The sequence below is a fragment of the Colias philodice genome, chromosome 6, assembly GCF_061535455.1.
Source record: "Colias philodice isolate Cphi_HAF_F1 chromosome 6, ilColPhil1 Martin Lab GWU primary, whole genome shotgun sequence".
Classification (NCBI taxonomy): Eukaryota; Metazoa; Arthropoda; class Insecta; order Lepidoptera; family Pieridae; genus Colias; species Colias philodice.
Window position 1 is genome coordinate 2,007,905 of NC_143091.1, and position 24,062 is coordinate 2,031,966.

Below are 24,062 nucleotides of genomic sequence, written 5' to 3' on the forward strand. Positions count from 1 at the left end.
TCAGATTTGGGCTCGTTAGGCTTATCTTAAAAAGCGGTCCCCTAAATTCTCTTTTAAGTATCCTTTCATTTTTTTGGGTTCCAGAGTTTTATAGCTCTGTTTTTTCTGAAACGTACCTAGTTATTGTAATGATTAGGTACCTTCTATTATTTTTAATACATGCCTAAAGAAAAAATGTTACGGCGCGGCGGTGTAGGCATTTCTTTTTTTTAGTATTTGTTCTATAGTTACCTATATATGTATCGATTTTTATATCGATAAAATATACTTAAATACACAATAAACTAGCAGCCGAAAAGGTAACATACCTACGGATAAATAATAAATGCAGGTATGTACTAAACTTTAGCAGGTACTTAATTATATAAATGATATGAGCAAGCATTTTTTTTGTGTGAATTCAAACCAAATTATGGTTTCTCAGTTGTCCGGAGCAATTCAATCTATACTAATATTATAAAGCTGAAGAGTTTGTTTGTTTGAACGCGCTAATCTCGGGAACTACTGGTCCGATTTGAAAAATTCTTTCGCTGTTAGATAGCCCATTTATCGAGGAAGGTTATAGGCTATGTATCATCACGCTACCACCAACAGGAGTGGAGCCACGGGGGTGAAACCGCGCGGAGCAGCTAGTGGAATTATAATATGCTCAAACCGCCAACTCTGATTTTCATAACAGTTTTGGGTAATAAGCATTCTTATGATTATCTTTGATATAATATTACGTATGTTTTGTATTAAAAATAAATGAGCATAAAAGTTTAGGAGGATACGTGAACATTACCACTTAATAACACATTTAAGACTGCTTAAAAATATACTGAGATAATAAAGAATTATCCTTTTTGCCTCTTAAAAAATTAAAAACTAATTTCAGTTTTTAATTTTTTATGAGCTGCTGTTTTAATTTAATTATTAAATAATATTTAAGTTTATTATTTTATTATTTTAGTAGACACCAAATAATATGATAGATCTATGAATGGATACGGTCCATTCCCACCGTAAGAAGCAAACAAGATATTTATATTTATTCTTTTCCGTAAGATAAATATTAATTTATATTTATTTATTTGGCAAATAATGCTTGATGTCTAGATACATATAATTATAAAATATAAATAGTTTGTGGAAAATGATAAGATTTATTTACATTTTAAAAATGCAATAAAATGTCGTTATGTTAACGTTTTCCGTTGCAGGTGCATTCTTATCATAATTAGTTTTTTTTACATTTCTCTCTAACAAGCGGCTCAGATAAATTCTAAAGTGGTTACTTATCTATTGAGAAAACTTCTTATACTTATAGATTACTAGGTTTCCACCCGCGGCTTCGCCCGCGCAGTCAATGAAAGACCCGCATAGTTCCCGTTCCCGTGGGATTTCCGGGATTGCGTCATTTTCCCGGGATAAGAAGTCGCCTTTGTCCTTTCTCGGGTATCAAAATATCTCTATACCAAATTTCATGAAAATTGGTTCAGTAGTTTAGGCGTGATTGAGTAACAGACAGACAGACAGAGTTACTTTCGCATTTATAATATTAGTATGGATTTCATACTTATATTATTATAGATGTGTGTTTGTTCGTGAGTAGGTTCTTACCTGCATATTAATATGTTAAAGATGCAAAGAATTGTAAAAGTAAGTTAAAGTTATTATAGAGATTTATTGGCATCTTTTGTATTTTTAATTCTATGCTTTTTCATCAATTTATCCTTCCGTATTCACTACGCTTGTATCTAAAAATTAGTTTTTACTTCGAAAAAATATAGTTTTTGCCGTTACTGCGTGAACGACGGGCAAACAAACAAACAGAAATTTCGTAATTATATCAGTTTGCAATACGTTCTTGACACCATTATTCCACACAAACCACAAATTATATATGATACTGTATCTACTGTTCATTATTTTACCTTACCCTACACCTTGAGTCCTAGATTATCTACTTATATAAATTTAGCATATATTTAGGTCATTCGTGATTTTCTGCAATTAAGAATATTATAATAGTAAATATCTTGTGACGATTGTATTTAATTTTATGAATAATATCTACTTTGTAAGTGTACTTATAATTATATTATTATCCTATTTAAGTAGGTGACTTAAAAGTTAAAACCATGAATTAAGTCTTGTTGTATTAAATTGTATTTGTCATGATTTTAAAAGAGCAACTATGAAGTTTCTTGCCGGTTCTCGGTAAATGTTAAAAATATGTAATGGCGATTCAAAAGTGCTTCTTGAAGAAGTCTAACTGAATAAATAAAATATGTTTGAGTTTGAGTTTGTTTATTATTTGTGTATTATGATAAAAATTTAATTTAATTCATGCAATTCCGATACACTCGAACCTAGAATAAATTCGGGTCGTCATAAGAGTTCTTTTAGGCTACAGTTTTATTCAATAAACATACTTTTCTGAGGCTGAGTTCTGAGGCTCAATCAGTAGAAGAAGTAGCAGAAGTATCTTACGTTAAACTATAAAGATTGCAAATTTTTATAAAAAATAGTAAGTGAAAAAGAATTAAAAAGTAAAAGATAATATCTCTATAAATTACCTACCTTTCTCTAACTATCTATTACATTAATTAAGTAATTATTGTTGTAAATTGTAATATAATCGAAAATAAATTGATTTTGTAACCATTCCACTGATTGAGTCTATAATTAATTATTTCATAATGACATTACACTTTTTTAACTTGAGTATAGCGAAAGGTGTTTTAATTTAACACATATCTTCTATACCATAAAAAGGAATCGCCAAATGGGTTGCTAATCGTTAAACTCAAGATCGACTCTACCAATTCGACTACGTTTTAGGGTTCCGTAGCCAAAATGGCAAAAACGGAACCCTTATAGTTTCGTCATGTCCGTCTGTCCGTCTGTCCGTCTGTCCGTCTGTCACAGCCGATTTACTCGGAAACTATAAGTACTACAGTGATGAAATTTGATGGGAATATGTGTTGTATGAACCGCTACAAAAATATGACACTAAATAGTAAAAAAAAGAATTGGGGGTGGGGCCCCCCATACATGTAACTGAGGGATGAAATTTTTTTTTTCGATGTACATACCCGTGTGGGGTATCAATGGAAAGGTCTTTTAAAATGATATAAAGTTTTCTAAAAAACATTTTTCTTAAAGTGAACGGTTTTTGAGATATCAGCTCTCAAAGTCGTAAAAAGTATGTCCCCCCCCCTCTATTTTTATAACTACGGGGTATAAAATTCTAAAAAAAATAGAGGTGATGCATGCTAATTAACTCTTTCAACGATTTTTGGTTTGATCAAAGTATCTCTTATAGTTTTTGAGATAGGTTGATTTAACTGTAATTTATTATATTTGCTGCTACGGAACCCTTTGTGCGCGAGCCCGACTCGCACTTGGCCGGTTTTTTTAACGTTTTTGTTAAGGAACAAGGAAGGTTCTTATCGACAGAAAACACGAAAAAGGGGTTATAGAGCAGAACAACAATATTTTTCAATATAAAAATTATTTTACAATATAAATATATTTTTATAAGAGATACCTTTCTATATTTGAAGTCACCATCATATTCCCACGGCAGTGATACAGGCCTCCTATGAGGGTTCAAGCCATAATCTACCACGATGGCCAAATGCAGGTTGGCTGATGTCGTAGAACTTTTTTATGCTTTTTTTTTACATTTTTTTGTTCACTGAGATGTGGTAGGTATATAAATACGTATAACTATATTGATTCAAAATTCAAAAAATTCAAAAATTCAAAATTCTTTATTTGGAACAATAAAAACACAGATCATACAAAAAACTTTATGAACGATGGCACCTATAAAAGCTTAAAAAAGCTGTGGCACAGATGCCAACGCCCGCCTCCATACATTAGAAGTTCCAGTGACTAACATTTTTACAGTAATAATTCCAAAAGAAAAACACAAGAAAACAATAAAAGTAAGTAAGACGATTACACAAATTTAAAAAGACATAAATGTGCAGGTGTGTATATTGCAAGAATATTCTATCTTTGACGACATTAATTTGAAAGTAGGTATGCCAACATTTATTATTCATATTATGATATATGTTATTGCATATATTATGGAGATAAATGTATTATTTATTATAATGATCTTATTAACGACGGTGGATCACGGAATTTGGCACGTGCTGCATGCAAATAATTTTAGAATTTCTTTTAAAAATTGATTATAGAATTGATTAAGTAGTTTCTGTTCATAATTACTATTTAAGTAGGTAGGTATAATGCTATGGTATTATTCAAAATACGAAGAAAAATAGTATTAATGTTAGGTGTTTTACACCATCAAATTTTTCAATTTAAGATGCAACAATTGATCTAATTACAAAATATGACTGTGCGATGTGCACAGTCATATGAATTATATTACTAATGTATGACGAATAGATTGTTTGGTATTAGATCTAAATAATTTCGAAGCTACTTTTTCAATAGTAATCTAAATTATTCCTGAGTGATACCGGCTATATTATTCACTAGCTGCGCTTCGCGGTTTCACCCGCGTGGCTCCGCTCCTGTTGGTCTTAGCGTGATGATATACCTATAGCCTTCCTCGATAAATGGTCTATCCAACACCGAAATAATTTTTCAAATCGAACCAGTAGTTCTTGAGATAAGCGCGTTCAAACAAACAATAAACTCTTCATCTTTATAATATTAGTATAGATACCTAGTTTAGATTTATCGCGCGTAACCCTGTGTAGATAACATTTTAAATATCTCATCGAGTGCAAGAGGAAGGATCTATAAAAGTATCGTAAGTGACAAAATAGATACAGTTAATAGAGTATCAATTGAATTTCGTGTGTGAACACAGGAAGTTGTTCCTTACAATTCATTGCGACTAATGTATCCATTACTTGTTACAAACTTTCTCGAATAAATCACTCAATGAATGATTTTTGTAAAAACTGACATAAACTAAACGTTTATGTATTAATTATTATGATTTAGTAGGATTTTTTTAAATATTTGCCTCTCTTTGCAGAGGAGCTCTACAGATTTCTTCTTTTACTAAAAGAATTATCTGTTCGGTATGTGTGCTGTTTGTAAAAAAATATAATAAACTAAATATTTCGCACTTTATCTTTCAATTTCATACAAGCATCATTCCAATTCTTACAAAAATGATCTCAGTCATTTAACATGACTAGGTAGCTGTGCCCCGTGGTTTTACCCGCAACACCGAAATATTTTTTCAAATTGGACCAGTAGTTCCTGAGATTAGCGCTATCAAACAAACAAACTTTTCAGCTTTATAATACTTATTAGTATAAATACACAAACTTTATAAACTAACATAAAAATGAACTGGTCGAAAACACGTGAAAGTTTCATGACAGTAATTGCTTCATCAATCATAAATAACTGTAGAATATTAAGTGTCTCGACGATAAATTCTTTTGGTTTATTTGCTTAAACGTTTGCATTCTGCATTAATATTATTTGATTCAATCACGTAATTCATGGGCGTTTGAGGGCGTGGCTATCTCTACCTATTGGAGACAATTGCGCATAATGTGATATTCGTTTGTGTTATACATAGATATTGAACAATCCATTAGTAGGTATCAATTGAAAAGCTTTTGGATAAACGCAAGGAAGTTATCTATGCCTACCAATAATAAAATTGGGTCTGTTTTTAATTTTGGAAAAACTATTTCACGCGCGCGGGTAAATCCGTGAGGCGCTGCTAGATTTAGATAGTTCTAAATTTATTTGGTGCTTAGTGAAAATTGAAAAAGTCGATTTTATTCAATGAAGAAATTGTAGACTTGTGTAAGTTACCAAGGTACATAGTATGCCTATAATATCGTATTAGAAATCGAAATTTACTTTTATCATCGATTGCCTATTTAATAAAATTTAAATGATCGTTTGTAATCCAAAAAATAATACTTACAAAAAATGCAGAATTTTATTCATTCGGTAAAGTTACAGTTTATATGGTATCTTTAACAAATAAGTAAGAAAAAAACTTAATATGCCTACTTGTCCATCAGTCTGTTTCTTTGGTCAATCTACAAAAGAACTTGGCGGTTTTAGGATGACTTTGACGTGATTTCAGTGTCTTAAAAAGATTCATAACTTATGGTTATATTACTTTCATTTATGAAAAATGTTAGGGTTGCTTGCAAAAAGTTCTCATTGAATAATTTACTTGATATTTCGAGCAGGCAAATACTTATTCAATAAATTTTAATAAAATATAAGACCATGAGCCAGATGGTAATTTTTCAATTAAAACGACATGAAAGCTTGATGTACCAATGGACACTTTGTTGGAAATATCCTATATCAGATAAATTTTAATAAAATAAAGGTGTCACTTTATGATAGGTATTTTTTAAGTAATAAGCATGATTAATTGATTAGGTACCTACCATACAATTTAAACCATTCGATAATACAGAATAGAAAATAAAAATCCGTCGCTATTTTTTACATTATCTTCCTCGCTACAAGATCAGTTATAGTTTTTACAGACCTTAATTAAAAACGTCAGAAGTGACAACCCTGCGTATAAGTGTGCCAAGTCTTGCTATTTTTAAAATGTACTTTTATATAATTTGAACCTGTTTTCAATATGACCTTAAAATATGAATTGGTTTTACGTTCGACGCATGCGCACGTGCATCATATGGATCACTCTCTCTTGTGTATGCTTTCGCACGCGGTTTCACTTGTGTGGTACTTAATAAAATTTTAGTCCACGTGCTAATCCAGACGCTCATAATCTATAGGTAAGGTAATAGGTAGGATAAAATTCATGCATATATGTGACAGCTTTTAGTGTGAAAGACTACTAAATATCCGAACATATATCTTTCTCAAGTCTTTCTCATTTAAAAAACAGTTGATAAACGTTTCTTTTTTTTTATATTATTGGAAGACAAACGAGCAAACGCAATGCCCGATCTTATTTATAGGTATTGTAAAATGTATGTTTTATATTGAATATGGATATAAAGCAACAACGAAAACTAATCTTAAAATCTTAGTCTAATCGGCCACAAAAGGCAGACTGAAACAGACGTAAAATGAAGATCTCTTTTTTCTAGCAAAAATTAAGAATTTTCCTCTTTGATTTATCAAAGTGTCATATATTATTATTATACTTGATTTGGTGATTCCAAAGATAGACGGAATAATATAATTAATTAATCGCTTTTTGAATCAATAGTAGGTAGTGATAACATGTATAATTTATATTTTTATCTTTTTAAATGTGTTAAAAAATCTTACACATAAAAAATGTTGTGTGGTTTTATGAAACCACGGTAAAAGTGAAACTGTTCGAACGGTTCCGAACACTGCTTTGTGTAGCGCATGTCGCGTGTCGGTCGGCTGCCGAGTAGGTATACCTACTCGGCAGCCGCGATACACGCGACATGCGCTACACAGACCAAAAAGTTTGAGACGATGTAATAAAAGTTTCACTTTAAAAACTGAGAAATAATCTCGTCAATAAGGTAAAATTTTAATAGAACCCGCATACAAAATGTTATATGGCTTTGCTTCGTGTGAGATAAAAAAAAAACACTCAAAATTGACCTTGAGCACGTTTGGGATTTATATTTTTTGGCTTATTATGTTAATAAGATGAGATCTTGTAAATTATTGTTACAAATACTTTTGATTAAGTACTATAAATTCTTCGTAGGAAACAGGAATAATATAGATAACTTAACATAATAATAATATGTAATAGGTAGGTATTTTGTTGAATCGATTTATGTTTTAATCTCTAAATGGGAAGCTTTAATGTATACTAATATTATAAAGCTGAAGAGTTTGTTTGTTTGTTTGTTTGAACGCGCTAATCTCGGGAACTACTGGTCCGATTTGAAAAATTCTTTCGGTGTTAGATAGCTCATTTATCGAGGAAGGCTATCATCACGCTACGGCCAACATGAGTGGAGCCACGGGGGTGAAACCGCGCGGAGCAGCTAGTGCAGTCATAATGCTAAACTTACAGATTTGATTAATTTTAAATCATACTCTTCGTTTTAACTTAACTTATGCGATAACTTTAAGTTACATACAAGCTTAGTAACATGTGGAATAATCATATTTCTAGTAGGTATGTTGTCTTGTTGCCCTGAATAATTTCAATCTTTTATTTTGGCCATATTTGTTTTCCCAGTTATCAATATAACTGGTTCTTCTAATGTCTAAACAACACAAAGTTACAAATTTACCTGCTAAAGAATTTCCACCTTTCGAGGAAAAAGAGTTTTTGTAAAACAAGGTACATGAATACGGTGCGTTTACATCAACCGAACATAGAGCTAGAGCAAGATCATTCACACAACAACTCGTGTTCAGTGTTGTTCAGTATTAGAACATTGCATAGAATTTTCGAACGCACTAAGAACAACGAAATAATGCTCTACGCCTGTTTACACTAAAAGAATTTGACATGGGGTTATAATGAGCATTCGGTCGTTAGTTGTAAATGCAACGTGAGAAAGAATCATTTAACAAGTTTAAATTCTGTTACATTTTACTGAATACATTAATCCTTAAGTGAGTTGCCATTATCTTGTCGATTTTTTTCAGTAGAGTCATATTTTTGCATCGGTGGATTGTTTTAACCAAATTAATAGCATAAAAGTTATTAAAATAAATTAGTATTACTCTGTATAAACATCAAAATAATGATATTACATGAATTGATATTATGTATGATTATTATATGTGTAATTAAAAATGTAAACACCAATGTTACTTTCTCTTTTACTGTATATTGGTATCGTTTTATTGAAAAAGTTTTTTTTTTTTAATATGAAGCGGATGCAATTTTAATTTCAATAAAACAATTGAATTAATTTATTTTTCCCATATTTATTTCGCGAATAAGAGTTTAAATAACGGAAGTGAGAGTCTATTTACTGAACCATTACTTTTTCAAAGTTACATCATTTTGATTATAAAGAATTAATCGTGAATTTTTTTAATATTTTAATAATTTACACAATAGAGAAAGAGACTTATTATACAGTAAAGAAAGAGATAAATTTTACATTCATTTACTTACGTAATACATATATATCGTACATATACGGTTTTGCTTATTTTTTCATACATTACTTTCTTATTTCATCATCCCTCTTAATTAATTCACAAACGAGCTTTTTGGAAACTATGCCCCGACCTTTCGTTTATTTATTTTCTTATATTAGGTATTGGGTAAATTATTAGGTATAGGTAGGTAAGTAAATAACATGAAGAGGCTTTAATAAATAAATAAAGGTACACATTCATGCAAGGGTCTGTGACCTACGCTTGAATAAGTCATCAACCAGCTCCACTACTGCCTATCATAGCGTATTTCAAATCCTATCATTTTGATTTAATGGCATGAGATATCGGTTAAACTGGTTTACTAATGGTCTGCTTTGCAAATATTCCAGTTTCTAGAATCCTTTAAGGTATATCATTCCTCTAGTTATCTTTGCGGATGACAGGAGCGAGGTATTGTTTGAAGTGGGTAACTTGTTAACGTGATGTGATGGGTGAACATTTGTATGGTCATTGCAACTTCGCTGGAGCTATGTTGTGTGTTTTATTTATGGAATGTTTGTTGAATTGAAATGCTCTTCTATAGAAATAGATAGAAATTGGCGGCACATGTCTATAATATTTTATACCTAATGTATTTGTACTTAGATGTTCTATTTCTTTTTGTAGAGCTGCATTAGGCAACAATATATTTTTAATCTGATAATTATTAGAAAGAACAACAGCTGCAATAACGTAGTAGGTATATTATTTGTGATTTTTACATTATATTCTTAAAACCTATCTTTTTTTGTTTGCTACATAAGACACGATTTAAAATATGTCTTGAACTTAGATATATAATAAACACATTTATTAAACTATTGAGAAATCGCGTTGTAAATGGAATTTTACTCATCCCTGATGACATATAATTAGCGAAAATGTTATTAACAACATTCAATTGCGAAACTGCTAATGCTATAAATCAGTAACACTCGCTCCTTGTCCACAGAACCAAATGCAAGTAAAATGAAGGATCTCGGTCTAAAGATACCCAAGTTACCGACGCGGAATGTGCTCACGGGCGCCGTCGTTAACTGGGATGACGATGAGATGGCCGGCCTTGGCGACACGCCGGAGAACCTCACGCTGGCGTGGAAGGACCTCTCGGTGTATAGGAAGAAAAAACACCAGACAAGTATATGGAGATCGCCGACGTATGAAGAGGTTAAGGTGCTGCATGGAGGTTGGTAGAACTTATTTTAATTTTAATGAATAAATAAAGAGCGTGTGTGCCGAGCGTACGTGTCAGAAGTGAAAATTCCTTGTCAAGATTCAAAGATACAAAAGTTGCCTTACTCGATGACGTGACGGTATTGCCATGACGTGATCTTAAATTTTACTCTCAACGCGCATATAGAAGTTCCACTTAAAAAATAGAGATTTTGCGCGCGATTTGAACCCGTGTATGTTCGAATAGTAGGGAGCTAGGGACGCCATAGACCGCTCATCCACTTATTTCTTTTAAGTCTTCTACACTTTACAGTCAAAACTGAAGTACATTGTTACAAGAATTTTATTCCTCGCTTTTATTCTTGGCATTTTAAAATATGTTAAGAAGTGTAAGCTTAAGCTGAATGACTTTTTATCAAACGTAGAGTTAGTTTAATTAAAATACTATTGAATTAATATGCAATAAAATTAATGAAGTTGTATTTTAAACAAATCGAACATGAATTAGTATAGTCTAATTAATTTTAACATAGTTTTAACATGAATGGATCATTGTATAAGTTTTCATTAAAATTTTATTAATGATTTTGAGAAACAAAAACCCAAATATACCTGCTAGAAAAAAGTTTATTATAGTACGGTCAACGGTTGCTTTCAAGGACAACGGAAAAAACTTTGAGTGTTTTAAATTTTCTTATCTATAAAGGACTATGCAAAAAATCGTCCCATATCATCAACAGATGCCAAACATATCTCATTAAATACATCTCGACATTATGATTATTTTTTACTATGGCGACATCACTGTAGGATATGGGGTTATCGTGCAATAAAAAAAATATGTTATACTTATACAGTTTTAAAAAAATCGTCCCATATCATCAACAGATGCCAAACATATCTCATTAAATACATCTCGACATTATGATTATTTTTTACTATGGCGACATCACTGTAGGATATGGGGTTATCGTGCAATAAAAAAAAATATGTTATACTTATACAGTTTTATTAAGTACTAGCGGTCCGCCCCGGCTTCGCCCGTGGTACATATTATTTACGTTTTCTCTACATAAAAACCATCCTCGTACTTCAAGGAATATAATAAAAAAAGAATTATCGAAATCGGTTCAGCCGTTCTCGAGTTATGCGCTTACCAACACATTTTGCGATTCATTTTTATATATAAGATTAAGAACTGAATTAAAAATGTACTATTTAACTAAAAAAAACTCGAGAGAGAACAGCCGTAAGACGTACTTTACCCTCGACGATGGAGGCCACCATGCCACATCTTGAGGACTTTCCAGAACTGACTGATGATGATATCATTTTATTCGCCTTGGGGACCTACCATATAAAACTTGCAAAATCCTACTGTGCGGAACATATTCGGAATGGAATTTATTATATTGAATTATTTCGAGAAAACCAGCTAACTGATTTGCCAAGGTATAATATTCGAGAAGATAATGTCTGGTTAATTAGAGGACGAATACAATCTCGACACGTTAGATCGCGCGTTTATTATTGTTACATATTAATAAACCGAAGTGAAACTGGCAGACGTGCTATTGAACAGTGGTATTGCACATGCCTAACAGGGGCGCGTACGGTTGGAAGTTGTGCCCATATAATATCAATTATATGGTATATGGGCAAAGGTCGACATATCAACTTTAATCTACCAGCGGCAATGTTATCGACTATTATAATAGATGAATAATATAACGTTATTTTTGTCTGGATAATAGTTCTGTTGTTATTAAGTGTCTACTTGCACAATTGTTTTTGTGTTATTAATACTTAAAATGTCTAGTTGAACAATTGCTTTTTGTAATTATCGTCTAAAATGTAATTTTTTATTTTAAAATAAAAATACTTTATTTTTGTCAAAAGTCTTTTTAAAAAAAAAACCCCGTCGAATTCCGAACTAAAAATTGGTACTGACTTTTCATGGGACGTAATAATGATATTGAAACTTGTCCCATGTCTGTTGATGGGATGGGACACTGCCCATACATTTTTTTGCATGGTCCAAATTTGAAGAAGGGATCCTATTTTTATCGTTAAAATGGAGAATGCTATAAATTAAACACACGGGATGAAGGCAGGTTAAGTAATCCAACTGATAACGTAAATTATTACTCTTTGAGATTTAATTAATAGACAGATTTTAACTTATTTTGATCGATATTTAAAAAAATCCTACTCTATATATTCATAAGACAAATACCTACCATATTATAGGTGTTTTAGGGAATAGATATGAATGCCAGTAAAAGAAATATATTTAAATATTGAACAATGATTAAGTATATGAAAAGGCTATCGTAAAAAAAGTAGTAATTAACTGAAAAATTGTTATCAACGACACATTTCCTAATCACGTAATTAACTTAGTAATGACTAACACAAATCGTGCAGAAATCGAACCCAGATAATCAGCTATAACAAGCCAAATTACCGTGCCAATCATCCAAATGAATAATAAACGACAATTTTACTTTCTACAACATTAACATTGTTAGTTTGTCGGCGTAAAGCGAATCAACGAAGCAAATAAAATCATTTTAATTGGTATATGTGCGTTCGTTAGTACAATAGAATGGTTATTATCTTCTGCTAAGGCCTTGTGTACAGATAGACGCAGCGATTTGCTTTTATCTAAAGGGACGGGAATGTACGCTCGTTAACCACGTTTCAATACATTTGCATAATTTGATAGACTCAACATTAGTTTAACTATTTCAATGTATTCTTGGAAGTTCATACACCTAGATACTGTGAATAATCGCCGAGTGTAGTTCTAAATGAGATAAAAATGGAAATTGTATGTGATTATAGATGTAGAGACTGCATGAAGGTATGAATGTTTATCTTTGTAGAGATGGAACTTTATTTTAAGTTATCAAATGGACATTGAGGCTTTGTTTACATTATTTTATGTAAATATGTATATTTTTTATGGTATTTGATAGTAAATCCCTACATTGCCTCAAGGCTTCAAAACAATCGATTCAATAAAACTTCTTTGATTTTTAAACCGTATTTCGTTAATTTTATAGATTTAAAAAGTAATCAGTATATTAAATGAATCCTGTTTTTCATCAGATAATCTCTCAACAATTACTATTTTTTTTTTTGGAAATCGCTCCGCTCTTTAATTTGCTCATAATCTTATTTCATGTATTTACATTAAATAAATCAGTCGGTGTAAATGTAGAAGCATGCGTTGTGTTGTTTTTGCCATGTAATTATATGAGTACAGAGAAAACTATCGGTCTCATTCACTATTGATTGAGACGCATCAAGGAACTGGGTTAATTTTATTTTCAAGTGAGAGTGAACATTTTTTGTTTATGATTTAATGTCGGGATTTTAAACCCTGTATCTATGTATATTATATATTTTACAATATGCCAATTAATTAAATAGGTAGTTTGTGTTCTTGTAAAATATTTTACTGAAAGTGTGTTTAGGTACATACCTCGTTATATACGGAACCACAGACTTAAAAAGGTGGAGATTCTTTTTTGGGTTTTTACCTTAGAATTTCCGAAGGGAACCGATTTTGATGATACTTTTTATTTGAAATCTGGAGTTATCCGGTTGATTCCATTTAAATTTTGTCTAGTTTTAATTCGAAGGCGGTTTAGTGTTTTATAAAAAAGTAATTACTTATTAACAAATCAACAAGTTATTCTATTAACAATAAATTTTATATCCGTATCTAACTATCTAATAAAATAGTACCCACATATATTTAAATTTGCTAAATATGTGTTTTATCGCGCTTAGGAACAAGTTTCATGTAATAAAGATAAATCTAAAATCATATTTCATACATAATATCGATCTATTACAATTATAATTATGTAAATCTGTCGATTTAGTTTTATTTGCTGTTTCTATTATAATCTCAGATTGTGTGTAAAATAACACGTATTTTCCAAGATTAAATACAGGATTATTAAGTTGTGCTATATTTAATTCGTTTTACTTAGATAATTAATAGATCGGGCTACTTGTTATAAATTATGTTAGATCAATCCTATCCTATCCTACTATCACTACATAGTATAAAACAAAGTCGCTTTCCCTGTCCCTATGTCCCTATGTCCCTTTGTACGCTTAAATCTTTGAAACTACGCAACGGATTTTGATGCAGTTTTTTTTAATAGATAGAGTGATTCAAGAGGAAGGTTTATATGTATAATAACATCCATTAAATAGTGGAGAAGTACTGTTATTTTTGAGATTTCTAATGTGATGTCGTAAAAAATTACATTTTCTCCGCTTACATTGCAAACGCAGGCTAAACCCTACGAGTTTTATCAAAATAATGTACTAAGTATTATACACATGGAAAAGATCTACAGAAAAGTCCGAGATGGTATATGTCTATCTCTTATGGATAACCCACAATAACTTTTTTTTGTCATTTACTTTTTACGACAAATAATGGCAAATTTTCGATGCGATTTTAACCAATACAGCATTAATCCTTAACAAATTAAATACCTTGAATACATTGTTCATTTAATATAGATCTATATGGCCCTTTACACCGTATGATTTAAGTGAATATTTTCGAAGATATTACAGATTTAAAAATTGCGGGACGTAGCGTTTGCGGCGGTACCGGCCCGCCGCCCTGCTATCTATTTTATACCCGTGCGAAGCCGGAGCGGGTCGCTATGCTTTTATATACAACGTTCACAGTTTTTCTGTAGTGTATTTAGTATCAGCATTGCACCCGTGCGAAGCCGGGGCGGGTCGCTAGTAAAAGTTAAAACAAAGTCGCTTTCCCTGTCCCTATGTCCCTTTGTACGCTTAAATCTTTTAAACTACGCAACGGATTTTGTTGCGGTTTTTTTTAATAGATAGAGTGATTCAAGAGGAAGGTTTATATGTATAATAATATCCATTAAATAGTGGAGAAGTACTGTTATTTTTGAGGTTTCTAATGTGATGTCGTAAAAAATTACATTTTTTCCGCTTACATTGCAAACGCAGGCTGAACCCTACGAGTTTTATCAAAATAATGATTATTGTACTAAGTATTATACACATTGAAAAGGTCTACAGAAAAGTCCGCGATGGTATATGTCTATCTCTTATGGATAACCCACAATAACTTTTTTTAGTCATTTACTTTTTACGACAAATAATGGCTAATTTTCGATGCGATTTTAACCAATACAGCCGAGCCGTACCGAGCTTTTCTGTAGTGTATATTTAGTCATCAGCATTGCACCCGTGCGAAGCCGGGGCGGGTCGCTAGTAATATTATAAATGCGAAAGTTTGTGAGGATGGATGTATGTGTATGTGTAGGTATGTACCTATGTTTGTTAATCTTTCACTCAAATACTACTGAACCAATTATAATGAAATAAAACATACATATAGAGGGTAACTTGCATTAACACGTAGGATAGGTTTTATCCCCGAAATCTCACGGGGACGGGAACTATGCGAGTTTTTTCTCTGAAAACGCGGGCTAAGCCGCGGGCGGAAAGATAGTATAACATGAATAGTACTACTAATCATGTTATACTAGCTTTCTATACTATTATTCAAATTTATAGTAAGAATACGATATAAGTGAACCTAGTTATCTATTACTTGTGTTATTATTTTGTGTGTTTAAATGTTATTTCTTTTCTAGTGAGCGGAGTGGTGTCTTCCGGCAACTTGGTGGCTTTAATGGGTTCAAGGTAAGATATTTTTGTATTACCTAGATTATTATAAGTTCAGATTTATATCTTTATATAAAAAAAAACTTGTTCGTTCCCCCAAATTTTAACTTTAGTACGGCTGAATGCATGTAATTAATAATTATGTTTGGTTTATTGAATTAGAATTTGAATTTAAAATACCAGAGGCAAATGCGGAGGAAGCAGCTAGTTTATAAATACAGCTTAGGCGATCTTCGGCACGTCCAAATATATGCAAAATTATTCTAGTGTTCCACAACTAAATATAAAATTCACTAAAACTACGTGCACGTAGGTAATATTATCTAGATAACTAGCGGTCCACCCCGGCTTCGCCCGTGGTACATATTTACGTTTTCTCTACTTAAGAACCATCCTCGTACTTCAAGGAATATAATAACAAGTCAATAACTGCGTTAAAAACAACCGACTTCAAACTTGCACGTCTTGCAACATTTACAAATACAGACAAAAATGCTCATAAAATAAAAACTACTGGGCCTATCCGAATAAAATTTTTATGGGACCAATTCGACACCATCCCGCATCGAACAAAAAAGAATCACGTAAATCGGTTCAGAAACCACGGAGTAATCGGTGTACATACATAAAAAAAAAAAAAACATACCGGCCGAATTGATAACCTCCTCCTTTTTTTTGAAGTCGGTTAAAAAAAGAATTAACGAAATCGGTTCAGCCGTTCTCAAGTTATGCGCTTACCAACACATTTTGGGATTCATTTTTATATTATAAGATATGTTTTATTAAAATTTACTACTCACTAATATCATGCTTTTAGTGATCTAAGTATATATAAATGCTTTTTGGCCATCAATCAGAAGTATTTAAATATTTTTCATTAAATTAATTTTGCTAACATTAAAATGAGGAATCCATTATTCAATCGTTGTTATTTTAAATATTTTGTTAAAACATTAGAGAGCATTAAAATTCAAGAGATAAGACTATAATTTATTATGAAATCAATTAAAGATAATGTACAAAAGTATCTAAATGCGGTTTGTGATAGTAGGTAAATAATGAATGAACAGTGAGATTCTGAAAATCACTACTGATAAGAACTTGATGTAAAGTTACTTGGTTACTCGTTGCTTGGTAATAATGATCGACTATTTAGATGTAGAATGAACAATGCTTTGTTCATCGGCCGTCTAAGTTTATTCTCAAGTCAAATCATAAGTATTTGGCCATAGCCATGCTTTTATATTTTTCCATACTTCAAGTACAAAATCTCTAGTAAGTATTTATATAGCTTATAGGATCTTGTTTTTAGCCTGTAGCCTTCCTCGATAAATGGGCTATCTGTCACTGAAATAATTTTTCATATCGGACCCGTGGTTCCTAAGATTAGCGCGTTTAACCAACCAAACAAAATCTTCAGCTTATAGTATGAGTATAAATATTGTAATGTGATTATTTTTAACAGTGGAGCCGGCAAGACCACATTACTAGCGGCTATAAGCCGTCGAGACAAGAGCGCAACGACCGGCTACTTGATGCTGAACGGGCGTCTCGCGGGCGCGGACCTCATCGCGAGGATCTCGGGCTTCGTGCCGCAGGAGGACCTGTCCATCGAGGACCTGACTGTCGCTGAACATATGGAGTTCATGGTGAGTGTTAAGGTGGTTTATGGAAATACTTCTAGCGGCTTTAAGCCGTCGAAACAAGCGATGACTGACGGTTTTGTTGTAAGTTTTTTAGGGATGGATTAAAAAGTACTTTATGATGTAAGTGATAGAGGTTATATATTTTTTGTTTAGTTTCATTCGGGGTAGAGCCAAAACAAGTAACTAATTTTAAACAGAAAAAAAATTTAACTAAGGTTTTAACATAATACGCCGTGGCGACGATAATTTCAGTGAAACTAAAATATACTCGCATGTCATTAAGTGTTTACTTAACTTTCAATACTCGGAAAGTGTTTACTACGAACGTGTAAAACATAACTACACTTCTATGTTTATTTTTGAAATATTATTTTCAACATTTTATTAATCCTATTGTGCCTGACAAACTATCAATGGAGGATTTTTTCACAATGTTTTTTATACATAATTATAAGCTCATTTACTTATTCTCAGAGAATTTGCTATCTGCTGTGGTAAATCATTACATACATTAAAATAAATATTCCTCAAAACTATCTCTAACGTAGGCTCACCCACTACGCCAAACAAGCCAACTTACCCAATCAAAAATACTCAGCCTCTACTCTCATCAATATCAAAGTTTACGCTACACTACTTTTAATGAAATCAATCAGTAACTGATAGGTAACCTGAACCCTACGCCTGACTGGCTGGTCACTGCACCTGCTTTCTAGACTACATTCCAATAGGATGGGTTTATGTGTCGATTATATAAGTATCAAATAGTGGTTTTCACAAGCTTTCAGTCACGGGTCTGTTCATCTGGGTACTTTCGTGAAAGTCCTTATACGAATCTTCCAGTTGCAATAGTACAATGTTTCGAAAAATCGAAGTTAGGTTTTGAAATTAAATAGTAGAGTCGGCAGGTCTACGAGATGTCCATATTTTTTAGCTTACTTCATATTTATTCTAATTAAAATCTGGTTATCGATGTTACCTTGAAAGAGTTGATAATATACCACATGTAATATATGACATAGGTACCCTATGTCAAACATATTCATAATTACGTACACTTAAATCATTAGCTGATAGGTAATTCAAAAATGTATTTTCACCTAACATACATAAATTTTAATAAAAAAATATGAATCTATAAGAATGTGAGAAGTGCCTTGACTTAGTATAAGTAAATATAATCTTTATTTTAGGTCACCGAGCGTGATTTAATTACCTTATTGTTATATATTTTAAATAGAACTACATACATATAAGCAAGAGAAAATATAAAAGATTACAGAAGAGATTAGCGCGTGCATAGATTATTGGATTAAGTTGGCTATGGCCCTTTTACGATAATTAATTAAAATATAATTAGATTTATTGGAGTTACAGAATGTGGTAACAGTAAAATAGGTCTATCTATCCTTGTACGCTGTAATTGAGTAGAAAATTGTATTAAAATTCCTACAAAATGCACCTGCAAAATATTTTATAATCACCACAACATTGTGGCGATTATAAAATATTTTAATTTAGTTACTGAATTGAAAGAGATAGATTAAATTTGTTAGACAGACTTAAATCCGTATTTAAATCCTTATCTTATCAGGAAGACTTTTTGTATCTTTTATATTCTATATATATAAATTAATAACAAGTCATTGGCTCGGAAATTATCTACAAATTTGTGAAGATAATGTTACCTATTGCAATATTATAATCATGGGAATTGTCAAATAAGAAATACTAGCGGTCCGCCCCGGCTTCGCCCGTGGTACATGTTTACGTTTTCTCTACATAAGAACCATCCTCGTACTTCAAGGAATATAATAAAAAAAGAATTATCGAAATCGGTTCAGCCGTTCTCGAGTTATGCGCTTACCAACACATTTTGCGATTCATTTTTATATATAAGATTTGATAATGGCATTCTTTTGTCACCATACATAATATAGTGCGAAATATAAAATATTTTTTCTAATGAAAACCTTTATTTAGACCGTGAACATAATATTAAAAGAACAAATTTTTTTATTAGCCCAAATTTGTAATGAAAAATCTCATCGAATTTACTGTATCATATTGAAAGTTTGTATTAAAAAATTTAACCCACTCCAACTAACCTATATCAACTGCGTCGTGGCAACCCCAAAATGAACTATCTTCGTTAGTTCAGTTCAGCTCGGTACACCGATGTGATCATAATCCTCTTTAGTAATACAAGCTTATAGCAGCATTATAGAGCAAAGGCTTCACCGCCCTGTAAAGAGGAAACGTGAAGGGAATTTTGATGTTTTATACAATCTAAATGCGTGTTAATTGTCTCATGAGTCCTGGTGACAATCTTGGAAAGACCACATAGCGATTCGCTTCGTGGCTGGCATGCTATTCGACCATGACGCGTTGTGGCAATCAAGAAAAGCCATGACACGTTATGAACATTAATTTGTAATACATAAGACGACGAACAGAACTTTATAGCTTTTACCGTCGGGCAGAGTCGGGACGAACAGCTAGTATATATCGACGTAATCAGATATAAAGTGTCACCCCAAATTAAAGATAAATAGGACGACAACGTCAGGTTCCCATCAAGATTTATAGGGATTTGTCACAGAAACCTTACAATGTTGTTTTCTAGGAAACTTTGTTGCAGCCGTGGCTATATCCTGCACAATTTAATAGTGAATGATCTCTTTTATTGTAGGGATAGATTGAATAAATGATAAAAAAAAATGTGCGTGTACTAGTGCACACGTAAGAAGTGAAATTTCTTTATGACCTTATTTTTCAAAAAATAATTTACTATATGTAACTTTACAGAAATATGTCGAATCACGCGTGGTAGGGATAAGAAAAAGATGGCGCGTAATGGAAAAATGTCACGCGTAACGAAAAAATGTTACACTAAATTTTTTCCAACCCCGATAAAGAAGTTTCACTTCAATAATTGAATCAGCCTTTCATACAATGTCAGCGTCAGGGAAACTAAATCTCATAAAATGTAGAAATTAATATGAGTCTGAACAGAAATTTCTATCAAACTATTTTTCCATCAGCTAAAAATAAATTAATGAATCTAAAGATTAAGATCTTGCTTTAAAGATCGCTGATAAACATGATTTTATGCTGGAATATTAAAACTTTTTTAAAATAACTAGAAGCTGACCTTTTCTGATAATATCATATCAATAGAAATTAAAATGCGTAATTTATATGTAAAGGGGGTTGAAAACATATTCTTGACTCTAATAATATCTTTTATAAGTATTTTTAAATGGTCGTTGGTACATACTTGCTTCCATGATAATTTTTATTGTTACTTTAAACCCGTGCTTAACATAATATTAAAGGAAACATTTATACCAGTCTATTAAGTATTTTTAAAAATACTTTACAAAGGTTGTCTTGTATGTTTGACTTTAATTATGTCCAATACTTTTTTAAATAGTTGATGTTTCCTGAACACATCTTGCCTTTACTTAGATTGAATAAAATGAATAATAATTTGTGTAAAAAGCACACAAATAATAATCGCTTCAATTTTAGTTGTCCCCTAGTTTAGTGTTGTTTAGTTACTTTATATGAAAAGACAGGTTGGACAGACACCAAGACAGGTGTAGGTATGTCTGTAACTCAATCATCCGAAAACTACTGTACAGTTCTATACTATTAAATAGTGTTTGGGCACATATAAAAAATATTTTTTTTTTTATTTTAAGCATTTTTTATGTGAGTCACTATTTTTGCTTATTTTATTATTCACTAGCTCATGAATACGTTTTAATAGATATTCTGAGATAAGGCTTAAAAGTCGAGTTCCCACATATTATATTTAGGAAATATTTATCTCTATTACTTATATGAATCTGATACTCATATTGGAATGTTTTGGTCACAATCACAAAATCTGGTTTAGACTAAACATAATGGCTGTGATAAATATAATAATATGGCTATATCTAATACCTATTAGATATAGAGCTATAGATTACCTAATCTATAGCAATAATCTAGAATATTTCATATTTTTATTAAAAAAAGTACATATGTATATGTATTTCATTATTTCCCAAAAAAGTAATTATTTCCCAGAGAAAACACGGGCCTCTTAACCAAGTTTAGATCAAGGACAAAGTTTATAGAAATATTTTTCGGTGTTTTATTAATTCATGTTTATCAAAAATTCTCTACTATTATATCTCTACATTATCTACTAGGTATATATTATATTTTCCCAATTTTTATCAATATCTTCCGAAACAGTTTGACCGATATATTTTTTAAACGACTTCAAAAAAAGGAGGAGGTTATCAATTCGGCCGGTATGTTTTTTATGTTATTTACCTAGCTGATCCGGCATTTTAATTTCTGCCAGGACGACCAAGAAATAGCAAGTCTTGTAAGAGTAAGCCGTAACTTGTAACCACCGTCGTCCTGTCAGAAAAAAAAATTGCCGGATCAGCTAGGAATAATACAAATAACCAGTAGCAATTTGTCCATCATCAAAATGATAGTTATAACGTTTTTATTCGTTTAATATACATCATAGAGATATATATCAAGAATAAATGGTTATTATATTCCAAAATGAATTTATAACAAAAATATTATAGATTCTAACACCTAGGAACAAGTTCTATCTAGACATTGAAGGCGTCTAGAACCAGACACGCCTAGATGTCACATAAATCATAAAAACAATAGGTATAAAATAATATTTATATTTTATATACATATATTGTTATGCAAAAGAATAACAATTTATAAGGGGATTAGTTCAATATTTTATAGCTATTATTTTTAACATTTATTTTACAAAAATGTCACTAATTTTAGAACAAAATATTTATTTAACTATTGGTCTCTACTATTGTCCTAAAATAAAGTTCATTATCAAGTCAGCAATTTTTTAACATGCATTTATTAGCTTCACCTGTATATTTACTATTATACAGATACATACCTCCTGCAGGCTGTAGAAGCAGTGGTGATATGGGATCATCTGCAAATATTATACAGATACCTCAACAGCATTTTGTCTATGAAAACATAATCTTAAACGATAGCTCACGTGCTGGTGGCAAAGTTGCGGGGGTTGCTCGTTATGAGTGTACACATAGAGTTTTAGGAATTCATCTATTTGAAAAAAAATGCGTCTGGAATTTTATAAGTATTTTTTACGTATTCAGCGTATGCAAAACTATAACCTCCTTTGAGCTTAGTTTAGGTACCAACAATGGGACACCCTGTATATCGAGTTATGTAAAGAAGGCATAATTTAATAATATATCTTCTAGAATTGGCTAATCATTGTTGAATTTCTTGACATCAGTTTAAAATTAATTATGTATAAATTAGTTTTTATAATATTAATCTATACGTAAATTAACGAACTTATATAACAATATACCTAATTATATACATCTGCACCTGTTGTTTTTCACTAATTTGAATAATTATAAGAATATGATTTAACAGTTTGTCTGAAATAACAGATCCTTGACATTTTTCTAAGATAATCCGGCATTCAAATCTTTATTTACGACATAATTGTTTTTGTTACTATCTATTATCTATCTATTTAAAAAGATCTTTGTGATAATGGAGATAATATTACATATTAGATTTTAAATCTTATTAGAAAAGCAGCAAAATAAATAAATCCTTTATTTTAGACTAGCATTCCGCCTGCGGCTTCGCCCGCGTTTTCAAAAAAAAAACCCGCATAGTTCCCGTTCCCGTGGGATTTCCGGGATAAAACCTAGCCTATGTCACTCAGAAATGATGTAGCTTTCCAACAGTGAAAGAATTTTTCAAATCTGCCAAGTAGTTTCGGAGCCTATTCAATTCATACAAACAAACAAACAAAAAATCAAACCTTTCCTCTTTATAATATTTGTATAGATAACATAATATTATTATAAGAATTTCTTAGTATGTACATAACATATTTTTGTTTTAATGCTTTGGCTCATTGATAAATCTGGAATGTTAAATAATCATTTGGTTTCATCAGTTTCATATTTCAAATAATGTTATGGAATTTTCTAGATCCATTAAAACAACAAATTTACATAGAAATGTTAAAGAAAAACACTTTAAAAACATAAGTATACATAAATTCTTCTTATAGGAAATACATAAATTCTCGATGTTTTACGATATTAATGTTCTTTTAAACTTAATTTAAAATTTTGGAAAAAGTTAAAATAAAAGTTTATATTCGAATACTTACATAGTAGATAGAATCTAAAGCGTATTCGTATAAACTCATTTAAACTGTAAATAAAATAATTTTATCTAAATCCGCACATTTAACAATTAAAATCATTGGTTCCACACTTTATAGACCAACGACTATAAAAGTTTTATTTGTATTGCTAAAAATATATTAGCATATAAATCTAATTCTATTTATATGATAACATTATTATGCTATTTATAAAATATTTCCCACAT

The 24,062-nt window shown here is 31.3% G+C and overlaps 1 protein-coding gene across 2 annotated transcripts in view; it reads left to right on the top strand.

Moving 5' to 3' along the window:
* The window catches only part of LOC149487514 (protein scarlet-like), a 57,408-nt gene that overhangs the window by 5,073 nt on the left and 28,273 nt on the right, over positions 1-24,062 (top strand). For both annotated transcript variants that reach the window (XM_089696121.1, XM_089696120.1), the window contains exons 2-4: positions 10,046-10,279; positions 15,939-15,987; positions 17,435-17,618. In XM_089696121.1, coding sequence (XP_089552247.1) covers positions 10,063-10,279; positions 15,939-15,987; positions 17,435-17,618 — 450 coding nt within the window. In that variant the 5' untranslated portion in view covers positions 10,046-10,062. The remainder of the gene's footprint in view (positions 1-10,045; positions 10,280-15,938; positions 15,988-17,434; positions 17,619-24,062) is intronic.